Source organism: Muscardinus avellanarius (genome assembly GCF_963383645.1).
Source record: "Muscardinus avellanarius genome assembly, chromosome: 16".
NCBI lineage: Eukaryota > Metazoa > Chordata > Mammalia > Rodentia > Gliridae > Muscardinus > Muscardinus avellanarius.
The window spans coordinates 63,000,687-63,012,918 of NC_137802.1; the positions used below are offsets into that span (position 1 = coordinate 63,000,687).

A 12,232-nucleotide genomic window follows, 5' to 3' on the forward strand; every position below is an offset into this window, starting at 1 on the left:
TCAAAACACGACTCTGTCTTCCTGTGTTCTTTCCCACCAGAGTGTGCTGTTTAAAGTTCCACAGCTGTTATCCTCCTCCTCTTGCTCTTTGGTGAGTTCTACAAAGACCTAGAGGGAAGGAAATACATGAACAAAGTATTATATCTAAAAGTTGTGAACTAAAGAGAGACGATATTCAGCCATATCTAATTATATTAACAAGTATCTACAGAGATTTCCTAATATTAATATTAAAACAAAAGTTACCTCCATGAATTACATGTAAAGATGAATGTTCAGAGATCAATACATCGTTGATTAATATATTAGCTAGCAGTGTCATAATTTAAACAATTTACAATATTCTAACATAAAATGCCATCATGACTAGCTTTACCAAATAAAAAAACTGAGCTATGCAAACTTAGCAAATGGAAGTTAGCTTGATTTAACCATTCCATATTTTGTACATGACCTCATATTATACCCTCTAAAGGTACACGAATAGACTTGTCAAGTAAAAATATATAAAAAATAAGATTGAAAAATAAGCAAATGGAAAACCTAGTTGCTTAAAAGTAGTTTAAAATTATTCCACAATAATTCTATAATGTCACACTCTTTCTCCAATATAAACCTAAATAGTTGCTGCTTGATACTTATATCTGCTATAAAACAATTTTTAAAAAATCAACTTCATAGTACCTGTTCCAGCGTTGCTTGAGAAAAGCTATATTCTTCGATGGCAAAAGTTTGCTTAGCTATTAAAATATAAAAACAGTATTTTAATTATAGATCCGCGTGTGTGTGCATGCGTGTGTGTGTGTGTGTGTGTGTGTGTTACTAGGGATTGAATCCAGGGGCACCCTACCACTGAGCTACATCCTAGCCCTATTGTATTTTTTATTTCTGAAACAGGATCTCACTAAGTTGTGGAGGGCCTAAGTTGAACCTGTGGTCCTCCTGCCTCAGCCTCCCTAGTACTGGGATTACAAGAATGTGCCACCATGCCCAGTGTAGATACTTTTAAAGAATAAAATGGCAATAAAGCCAAGATGGCTGACAATCTCTGCTTAGATGAGTTGTTTACTGAACTCACGGCTGCTAAAACATGCTATTTTCCTTTATCTTTCCTTCTCTTTCCCATGTCCACAAGTCTTCTGCAGCCCAAAGACCTTTCACATTAACTTAGTTCTCTTTTTCTAACCATCTCTTCCTTACTCTTCTTCTCAGGTCTTCTTTTTACCCTTGCACTCTATCTCCACTCCACAACCCCACTGTAGCTTGTTCTCGCTTCTTAAACTAGAATATAAAAATGTTTCCTCTCTCCACAACCATTTAATGTATTTATTTCAGATCACTTTGCAATATAATCTAATACCAAATGTCATTCCTTTAATTCCAAGGGGTACAGGCGTTATTTTTTTAGTCATAAAGAAATCACCAGCAAAGCTGCCACTACATATGTGAATGCATATATTACAGGCATAAAAATACTTTAAATAATGCTCTCTGGCTAAAAAACATATATCATGGGAATATATAGTGAATAAGAAAACCTTTTATATTTGGCATTCAATAAAAAAATCATCATAAAATGCCACATTTCCCCCAATACTGTGATGATGAACCTTATTCATACATATGAGTTCATGAATGTCGTAAACTAGCCCTTATATGAACACTTGCCCAATCTAGGAACTTATCTCTACTAACACGAGCATATATAGATTATCCCTACCACTCATTTTAGAAATGCCCAAATTCAGTAAGCTTCTTTACAATTTTAGGGAATGCTCATCCTCCTGCACTCTCAAATCCTCTCTTCCCTCCTGCTACCACTAGAGCGCTAGTCTCCTGCATTTCACTTCTCAGGGCCAGCAAGAAGTAAGGATGCCAGAAATACAATGATTCTGCTGCTGAACTGAACTGCTACGAGATAAGCCAGTCATTTAGACTGTCACAATGTGATAAATGGTGGCAACGCCCACTGAAGATTCTAAGAGGTTTATACCACAACCCAACTATTCCACAAAAGCCCTATTGCATTTATTTTATATCTTACATTATATGAAAAAAGACTTTCTTCTTATTAAATTTCAACAATAAACTGACTTCCTAATTCTAGACTTTTAAAATAAAACTCTTTAAGAATTCGAGAACTACCTTATAATGTTTTTCAGATATTACTTACCTTCTTCCAACTTGGTAAAAGATTGTGCAAGAGACTGAACATCTTCCTTAGGAATTTTATAAGCCAAAATAGAAGAAAAACTGAAAACAAAGAAAAAATACAAATTCAAAAATTACTAAAGCTGCTGCTGCTTCTGCTGCTGCTACATTCTAAAGCTAAAGTTTAAAATTTTTAAGTTCAAAATTAAGTTCTAATAATTCATTTTGATATTTATTTGTATTAAAAAACTGAATTCATAAAATAATATCATGTACAGTAAAATAACTATCATTACTACTAAATAAGAACTTTTAAAAGCTTAAACACTATCAAATATTGAAAGCTAAAACCCTAATGTAAACACAAAACTTTTCTAAGGGGATAATAAATTAATCCAGTATTGGTGCTAATATAGAATGTTAATGTAAGATATACAGACATAACCTATGACTTAAAATGAGATTTTTTTCTTAATCCTTAGTATAATGGCTTAAATCCCTGCTCTATAAAGAATTATAACCCTGTTTTGAAAATGTTTACCTTTCCTGACGGCTTGCATTTGGGAAAATATATTGAATTTCTCTTTGAAGGCGGTCTATGTCTAGGTTTTCTATCCAGTCCTTTAGTTTAATTTCCAAAAAGTAGCCTTTTCCATATTTGCTCTTTAGATGTTGTACTGTTCCAATACATCTACAGTAATTGTTAAAAGAAAGATCAGATATGAAATGGCCTGACAGTTTCAGAGGATGATTTCTCATTTAAATTTCTACCATTTTTTTTCTTAGATAAAATCACACAGGAATAATTAACAGAAAAGTTGCAAGGACGACACAACCTCCCCATACAGTCTTATCCAGTTCCGGTTTCCTTAGTTTTTCATCTTGCACTCCCTCCCCCGGTACATTTACAAATCAAGACGTCAGCATTAACTGAACTCCAGACTCCACCTGATTGTACTGGTCCCCACTAGTGTCCTTTGTTCTAGTATCCTTCTCCACACCACACCAAGCTGCACATCTCTTTAGGCTCTCCAATGGGCAGTGCCAATTTCTTACTCTTTCCTCTTTCTTCAAGACTTGGACAGTTTTGCAAAGCCTTAGTCACATGTCTTGTTGGAATGTCTTCAATTGGGGTTGTCTGTTATTTTTCTCATGCTTAGCCTGGGGTTATGGGTTTGGGAAAGAATGCCACACAGCAGAAGTACCCTTCTCATGCCATCACACCCTATCAAGGGGTGCATGGTATCTGAACAACAGTGTTTAGTTGAGGTACATGTCGGGCTCTGCAACTGTAAAGCTACTATTTTCCCCTTCTTGTATTTTATGTTTTAGAAGAGACTGGCTAAGTTCAGCCTAACCTTGGAGCGTGGGGAGAGTAAGCTCCTTTTTTCAATGGGATAATATCTACATATATTATTTAGAATCATTCTGTAAGGAAGATTTGCCTGCTCTCTCACATATATGTAAGTATGAAATAAGATTTTTATTTTATATTGTGTGTTATAATCCAATATAATGACTAAGAGTTTCCTAAAATAACAACTATTATGCCTGAAATAACATTTCAAGTTACTAAATAACTAAGCCAATTCCAAGCACAAGTAGCCAGCTGTATCTTGAAAAAAAAAAATTCACATATTTCCAAGTAATTCCAAAGAAAACTAATTGATTCAAAAATTGAAAAAACAAAACATGTTTTAATAGTTAAGTTAATGCTTATTACTGTTAGTTTCTGAAACAATGACATTCAAAATCCATCCCCTGGCTCTCCTTCCCTAAAAAGCGTGCTGCTCAGACATCTACCTTAACTGCCCGGACACCATAATAGCAACTCGGTCACAGACAGCTTCCGCCTCCTCCATGTAATGAGTGGTCAGAATTGCAGCCCGCTTTTTGTTTTTAAATGCAGTTCGAATTGCTTGCCTATAAGACATAAATCAAATAAAATGTAAGTAAGAGTTTTTTTAAAAATCCAATTATTTGGTTAATTAAAACTTCCCAAGTATCAATTGCTATAGGTATTATAACATGCCAAACTATGACTTTTATCTATTCTGATTTGTTTTCCTTTAGTTTCAAAAGTTTATCAAATGAAGAGAAATTTTGATTTCAAGTGTTGATAGGGGTTAAAAGTATAATAACTGACTAATTATAAAAACTGATGCCTTCTCATATTAAAAGAAAATAGCCACAGAATTATAAGCAAGTAGCAACATATATCTAAACCTAACCTTACATTTTATAAGCATGAAAATCAAGGTTCAAAGAATTGTTTAACTATTAGTACTTTAAATTACTAGACACCATTGTCACATAAATTTACAACAATCTTTTATCAAGTAGAAAATAACTTATATGTTAAATGACTAAAAAAACTTCTAAAACTATTCATAAAGCAGAACTATTTTAACAATCATCCATATACTCATTTCTGTTCTGAGATATACAAAATATTATGAATACCTCATGAAAAATATGAAATTTTTTAGAGATTAGGGAAATTTCTAGAAATCTAAATACTTGACTTTCATTTACATAGGATTTTAAATCAAGATTTACAACCCCATTAGTTAAATACACTATGTCTTTTTTCTAAAATACTATTAATGATATTATTAATGGCACTATTAATATACTGTCATGTGTCTTTAGTGTCATACTCACCACATATGCTGTTTGGCTTTGGGATCCATACCTGTAGATGGTTCATCAAGTAGAGTGATCTGAGGATTCCCCAGCATACTTAGAGCAAAACATAACTGAATGGAAAGGGAAAGAGGAGGTGGGATGTAAGTTAAACATTAAAAAATGTTATCAAGATAGTAACAGGCACTGACATATCAACAACATAGATATATCCATTGTTTAGTGAAAGTACCTTTCGCTTAATTCCTGCAGGTAGTTTTTTTGTACTTTTCTGAAGATGTTCTTTTAAATCAAGTGCATTTGTTATTCTGCAAAATGGACAATACAAAATAAATGGACCATGATATGAAAAAATACATATGTAAATTGTGTGTGATCACTGACATTGTTTTTTCTAGAATAGTTAGTCGAACTTTTGTACTGTTATGTAAGAACAAAAATCTCCAATATGCATCATTTTAAACAAAGTAATATCCTGATAAAATGCTTTACTTTAAATTGTTCCGTGACATTTATAGGGTCACTCTGTAGTTAGAACACTGCCTTTTCGTTTCATAGCTATCACAATGTGCAAATAAACATGAACACCTAGTGGTCATTTCCTATGAAAACTGATCCACAGGAATGCTTGGTAGGAAATTTTTAAAGTGTGAAATGTAAACCTTTCCCCCAATAACAAAGAGATCTAATTACCGGTTTATTACTTCTTTCATGTCACTTGCACTCATTCCCTTCACAGCTCCATATATTTCAAAATGTTCCTGTAATGTAATATCTGGCCACAACGGGTTGATCTGAGGACAGTAACCCATACACCTAAAGGTGTCATCATGTTCAGTTGTGTCTGAAGTATAACCTCCCAGAAATACCTAGAGAAATACAAACAAATTTCTAGTGTATATTTTTTTGCTTAATTTCTATCAAAAAGGAAATAGAAAGTAGATTAATTCAAACTCTGGCAGCCAAAGTAATAACAGGTCATTTTTTACTACTTTTTACTGATGGAATACCACACACAGCCAAGATGAAGTTCAATGTCATGGCTAGAAAGAAGTATTTTACTGTATAGCCAGGTAACAAAGCTGGCTACAGTTTTAACTAGAATGATCAGGGGGCTCTACTGGAAGATATCTGAGGTAAGGAAGGAAGTAAATTTAGTCATTAATTTCTAGAGGATAAGGTTAGCAAGCATTGGAAGCAGTTCAGGCAAAAACCCAGAGAGAAGAGTATGCCTAGTATTGTCCAGGAAAGCAACATACCAGTGTAGCTAATACATAGGAAGTAAGCAAGGGGGAGAGAAACAGGAAACAGGTCCAGAAGAGTTTTGTGAGGTTTCTACCAAGAGATGAATAACATGCTTACAATTGGAGACTAATCAATGACAGGGTCAAGACTAGCTCTCGTATATCCTGAAATTACTAATATAATTATCTTCCAGTAAGTGGGTAGATAAATCACCCATGCATGTGATAACTATGAACACCGAAATAGTAGACCACGTTTGCATCTGTGTATAAACATTTTGCCATGTATATTATTTTCAGATAACCAAAGATATTATAATTTCATTAAGCCATACTAAAAATATTAAAGACATAAAATTTAATATTCAAGATCCTAATTTTTCATTAATTAACTTATCTTAGTTAAAATAAAGATCATATTCAGCATATCCCATACCTGGCCTGAAGTTGGCTCAATATCACCAACCAGAATATTAATAAGTGTGCTTTTGCCTGCACCATTTGGACCCAACAGTCCCAAGATCTCTCCTATAGAAATTGAAAGGAAAAAAAATCTTCAGATGCAAGTCAAACTAAAAATAGCATTACTCATCTGGAAAAGTTGTTTAAGAAAAAAATAATTAAATACCAACCTTTTTTTACACAGAATGAGATATATTTAGTTGCCACTTTCTTTACTTTTCTTGAATGAAGAAAATCTTTCTTGTCTTCATATTCTTTATGCAAATTACTGACCATGATGGCTGGTTTCTAGTAAGGAAAACAAGATTCAAAGGATGTCATAAAACACGTGTCATTTCATGCACATACTTACATCCATATCATAAGAACTATATTTTCTAATAAAAGGGTAGTGTACAAATAAATTTCTACTTATGACTGAAATCATGGCTCATTCAAGTGTAAACTGACAAAAATATTTTTTTCATAAAAGACTTTTTTCAGATTGATTCATATACAAAGATACTTTTCAAAGCTGGGCGTGGTGGCTCACACTTGTAATCCCAGCATTTGGGAGGCTGAAACCAGAGAATTATGGTTCGCGGACAGCCTCAGCTACTTAGTGAGGCCCTCTGCAACTTAGTGAGACCTTGTTTCAAAATAAAGAATAAAAGTAGGGCAGGGGTGTGGCTCGCAGGTCAAATGCCCCTGGGTTCCAGCCCTAGTCCCACAAAAAAAAAAAAAAAAAAATTACCTCCTCACAACACTGGCAACTCATCAGCTCTTTGACCTTTAGTCTTTCACCTTTGACATCTTCATCTTCATCCTCATTGATTGGTGGTTCTGGGAACTTCTTATTTTTAGACTTTTTTGAAAGTGCTCTAAGTATATAAATATAGTAGATTTTCAAACAATTAAAATTCTAAGAAATGTAGGCATTACACAGAAGATTTTTTAAAAATATACAAACATGAGATTTAGAGTTATTTGTGAAAGATAGAATTAAAAGTGATATTTTTCACTGATGTAGCATTTAAGTGATATTATCTAAATCCACTTATTCAATGTTACTATTTATGACTAGTAGATATCATATATTCCACCAAGAGATGAAAAGCTATGGGTTGTCTCTCAAAGAATTTATAGCATAGATACAAATATAATTGTTCAGAAAGATGAAATAGAGGAGGTTAAAGTTAGAAGCCATAGGAATACCATTTTTAAGTTAGGAAGAACAAGAAATGCTTGCAAGAAATTTTTGAATAAAAAGAGTTAAAAAGAGGCCAAGAGTCCTCCAGTCTCAGCCCCCCAAATGCTAGGATTACAAGCCAGACCTGCAAAAACAAACAAACAAAAAAAAAAAAGAGGCCAACAATAGTAGAGTGCAATATAGAAAATAAAGGAACAGCAGCAACATGTAAAGGAGCAGAGTTGATCATGTTAAAGGCACCAGATTAAATAAATTGGGTTTACTAAGTAAGGCAAAAATAAAATAAAATCTTTTAACTTCATGAAAATACTCAAATAGAGAAGAGGAAATGTCAGACTGCAGGCTGCTGAGGAGTGAATGGGAAGTAGTGACTGAAGATGGAAGGGTGGGGCCATGAAAGGAAGGAGCAGACATGGACTTGTAGCCAAATGAGGTTTACATATTCTCTTATATATGGAAGGAGGGTGTCACCCCCTCTCCGAATTAAAACTCAGAAAGAAAAGACAAAGAAAGAGAAAAGAAAACTAATTGAATGATATATATGGAATAAATGAAAGCTTGGAGAGTAGAAGGAGTATCTCTTCTTCTGATACAGAGAGAAGGCAAAAATGGTGGAAAGTGTGGGTAAGTGTGTTTATTTATAATTAAGTGCTCTGTATTTTGAAATAGATGACAAGACCTTTCCTTGGGAGGTAGGAAGCAAGGTAGGGTGATTTGGGGAATGCAAAGAAAGCTCAGGCTAACTACTGAAATGAAAGAGGTGAGATGGTAACTAGAAAAATGTGACAGGTTACCAAACAGTGTCAAACTAAAGTTTATGTGGGATAAATATATAGTGCCATCAAATTGTTCTTTTGTTATTTCTCTTGAGTATATGATTTCTAGACAGATCCAAGACATGTAATACCTAAGGATGCAGAAAGGACACCAAAGTGATGAATCACGGGAGCACGTAAGATAGAGGGGAAAAAAACAGAACAAAGACTAGCTTATACACTGAGGAGAAAAGGAAAAACGTATGCACACGAGACCATACAAGTCCAAAAGGACTAACACCGTGAGAGTGGGGGGAAGATGGAAAGTTACTGGTAGAGCTGGACAATGAGGTTTAAGAGTTTATAGATGAAATTAAGAGCAGTGATAGCATGACCCTGATATAGATGCATGATTGAAGTAGAATACAAGCAATAGTGACTGGTTTGGAGAAAATCAGAAACTGAGGGCTTAGTGTCACATTATCTATGTAGATATTGAAGACTTCTTCAAGACTTAGGAGGGAAAAGGGAGGAAAGGAGAAGGAAGAACCAAATACTAAAGTTCTCAATTAATGGTGGAATATCCAGTGGTTAGTAATCCTTATGCATTTATCTAGAATACAGTTTTGTTTTGTTTTTGTCGGTCTGGGGATGGAACTCAGGGGCATGTGAATTCCAAGGTACACCCTCCACCCTATTTTTTATTGTCTATTTTAAAACAGGGTCTCACTGAGTTGTGGAGGGCCTCACTAAGTAGCTGAGGCTGTCCTCGAAGCGCGATCCTCCGGTCTCAGCCTCCTGAATGCTGGGATTACAAGCATGTGCCACCATGCCCAGTTTAGTATACAGTTTTTATAGTGCATTCGGCAAGCAAAATAAATGTATGAGAATTATAAAAAAAAATTCAGGAATAATTTGGTAACAATAACTACATTTTGATAAATAATTCCATTTAAAATTTTAAATAACCCATGGGGAAAATGCACAAGCAGAGTGTTGTGGTGCATGCCTGTTAACCAGTACTTGGGAGGCTAAGACAGGATCACAGGTTCAAGGCCAGCCTCAGCAAATTTAGCAAGACCCTCAACAATTTAGTGAGACTCTGTTTCAGAAACAAAAAATAAAAAGGGGTGGGGTATAGCTCAGAAGCAGAATACCCTAGGTTCTATCCACAGAACCATCACCACCACCACCACCACCATCACCACCACCAAAAATATACAGACTTGAAAAAAATATCTGTATATCATAGAGCTGAATAAGAAACTTGTATCCAAAATCTAAAGATATCTATGTCTACCTATTAGATAGACATTGGCAGTTACACACACACTCAATAACACACACACATTAAATAATAAAAGATAAACAATTCAACTTTCAAAATGTGCAAGGGATCTGACTAGACATTTCTCAGAAGTCTTAAAAATGAAAAATAAATACACAAAAAGGTTCTCAACATGAAGAATTATAAGGGAAATGCAAATCAAAAACACAAAAGGCATCAAACCGAGGAGGATGACAAAAAAAAAGAAAAAACATTTACAAGTATTGGCAATGATGTGGGAAAAACAACCTGCGAAACATAAAATAGAACTACTAAGTTTTATAACTCTTCAAAAAGGCCAAACACAGGGTTACCATGTGACTCAGCAATTTCACCTAAAAGGAATGAAAATATATGTACACAAATGCTTACATCAACATTACTTATCAGGGAGAAGAACAGAAAGGACTCTGACATATGTAAAGTGCAGCAGAAACACAATGCAATGTCACTCAGCAAAAAAGAGCCAGCGAAGCAGTGTGAAAAGCTACATGATAAACCTTCCAAACGTTATGCTGAGCATAGAGTCACGTGCTGGATACTAATTTATTGTCCAAATCTTAACAATTTTATAACGGTGCTTTCTGGTGAACAAGATGATTTTTTAACAGTAAACCAATAACATTAATGCTTTAAAATGAACTAAATAAGTATTTACAATACTGAGCATACGGTAAGCATAATGGGAAGGATTCAAACATCAATTTGCTCTGTATACATTAAAGTTAATTTTGCAAAATATAAAAAGTAGGAAAAAAAGAATAAAATCAAGAAGTCAGATAAAAAGAGCCTATATATACAATGTGCAAAATAAGCAAGCCTCGTAGACAGGAAGGGTACTAGTGGTGACCTAGGGCTGGAAGCATGGGAGAGAAAATAGCTAAAGTGACTGTTTATTGGTACAAAGGCTGTTTTAGGAGTGTTCGACTGTGCTAAAATTATGTATGGTAATGGTAGCACAAATGCAGAAATACTCTAAGGACATTGAAGCCTAAAATTAACTGACCTGAAAAAAGGATCCTTTCTTATGGATCGGCCTCCATGCTTTTTCTCATAGTACTGTATGAGGAAGATCCATAGTACACACTGCAGGTAAGGCTAAAAAAAAAAGTAACAGCTTATGAATCAGTCATTTCTTTTTTCTTCCTTTCCACAACCAAGCCTATATTCATCAGGTTCCTTATCATTACCAAAATGATTAATCAAAACTTGATTATGCTTATCATGATAAAAAATAAATATAAGGATTTTTATCTGTTGTTTTCCAGTGCTGGGCACTGATCCCAGGACCTGCATATGCTAGCGTGTCCTACCACTGAGTAACTTCACCCTCAGCCCTAAATATTAACACAAGCATAATTTTCTACCTCTGTAATGTTCACTTTCTGTTTCATAAAATATAACCAAACATCAAGACTTTGTTTTTTGCCTCTAAAGAAGCCAGAATTGCCACTAAATATCATTAGTAACATGAAAAAACTAAGTATATTAAAGTGGAAACAGGTACTTAAAATAAAAATAACCATACTATTTTTAAAGTAATGTGCTAACACACAAAAAAATGTTTTTTGTTATTTCTTACCATTATAACTGCCACTAAAAGTCCATCCCATGTATTGTATGGATTGTCACTTTTTTGCATATTCTTCCAAGAAACCTAAGAAAAAAAAAATTTAAAGACATATATACTACGTATGTAGAAATATGTGAACTAGAATTTTAAAAATTTACTTTGTTCAGTAAATGTGCATTCTCTATAAGTTAGTTCTTCATATTAATAAGCTATGTCTTGTACTTCAAATGAAGAAGGAGATCCTATAGAAGAGCAAATAAGGCGACCTAACTGGGGGGATGGGAGGGGGAAGAGGGAAACTCTCTAAAGCACATGATGTACTTAAACATATGAAAGTCAATCACTAAGCCAAGCATGGGAAGGAGGAATGGGGAGGGAATGAAATAGGGATTGGATAAGGGCTAATTGCGTGATGAGTGCATGTATGTCTACACAAGTCTTTCATCCCATTAAGATGTATGACTATAATGCATCAATAAAAAAATTAAAAATAAATCTTCCTTGCCCCCAAATAGCCCTGAGAGTAGGTATAAATTAAACACATTAAAATATAGGAAAAAAGGAAGAGTAGTGAGTAGAATTAATCAGCAATCCTAAATCAAAAATTCTTAATTTTTTCTAAGCATTAAAAAAGGTTTTAAGTTATTTACTTAATTTTTAAACAAATTTGTTTTTCTTTACTTTTTTATTGGAACAAAAACCTCAAGCTTTATTTATTCTCATCCTTATATAATGTTTAATCATTGAAAAACTTCTAAAAACAAAATTAACTGAAACTAGGTCATCCATCTAATTACATACATCATTTTAAATATGAAATAATCATTAGAAATAAATGTGATGGGCAATTTACAGTCAGACATGCTTGAAAAGATTCCATATAGA

General features: G+C 34.0%; 1 protein-coding gene across 1 annotated transcript in view; it reads right to left on the bottom strand.

The window, feature by feature from the left end:
- The window catches only part of ABCA5 (ATP binding cassette subfamily A member 5), a gene marked incomplete at both ends in the record, with an annotated part of 58,346 nt that continues 46,114 nt past the window's right edge, over positions 1-12,232 (bottom strand). The window contains 13 exons of the mRNA XM_080714254.1: positions 1-108; positions 685-740; positions 2,174-2,253; positions 2,693-2,842; positions 3,955-4,074; positions 4,816-4,910; positions 5,030-5,105; positions 5,491-5,666; positions 6,478-6,569; positions 6,674-6,791; positions 7,237-7,363; positions 10,781-10,872; positions 11,357-11,431. Coding sequence (XP_080570380.1) covers positions 1-108; positions 685-740; positions 2,174-2,253; positions 2,693-2,842; positions 3,955-4,074; positions 4,816-4,910; positions 5,030-5,105; positions 5,491-5,666; positions 6,478-6,569; positions 6,674-6,791; positions 7,237-7,363; positions 10,781-10,872; positions 11,357-11,431 — 1,365 coding nt within the window. The remainder of the gene's footprint in view (positions 109-684; positions 741-2,173; positions 2,254-2,692; positions 2,843-3,954; positions 4,075-4,815; positions 4,911-5,029; positions 5,106-5,490; positions 5,667-6,477; positions 6,570-6,673; positions 6,792-7,236; positions 7,364-10,780; positions 10,873-11,356; positions 11,432-12,232) is intronic.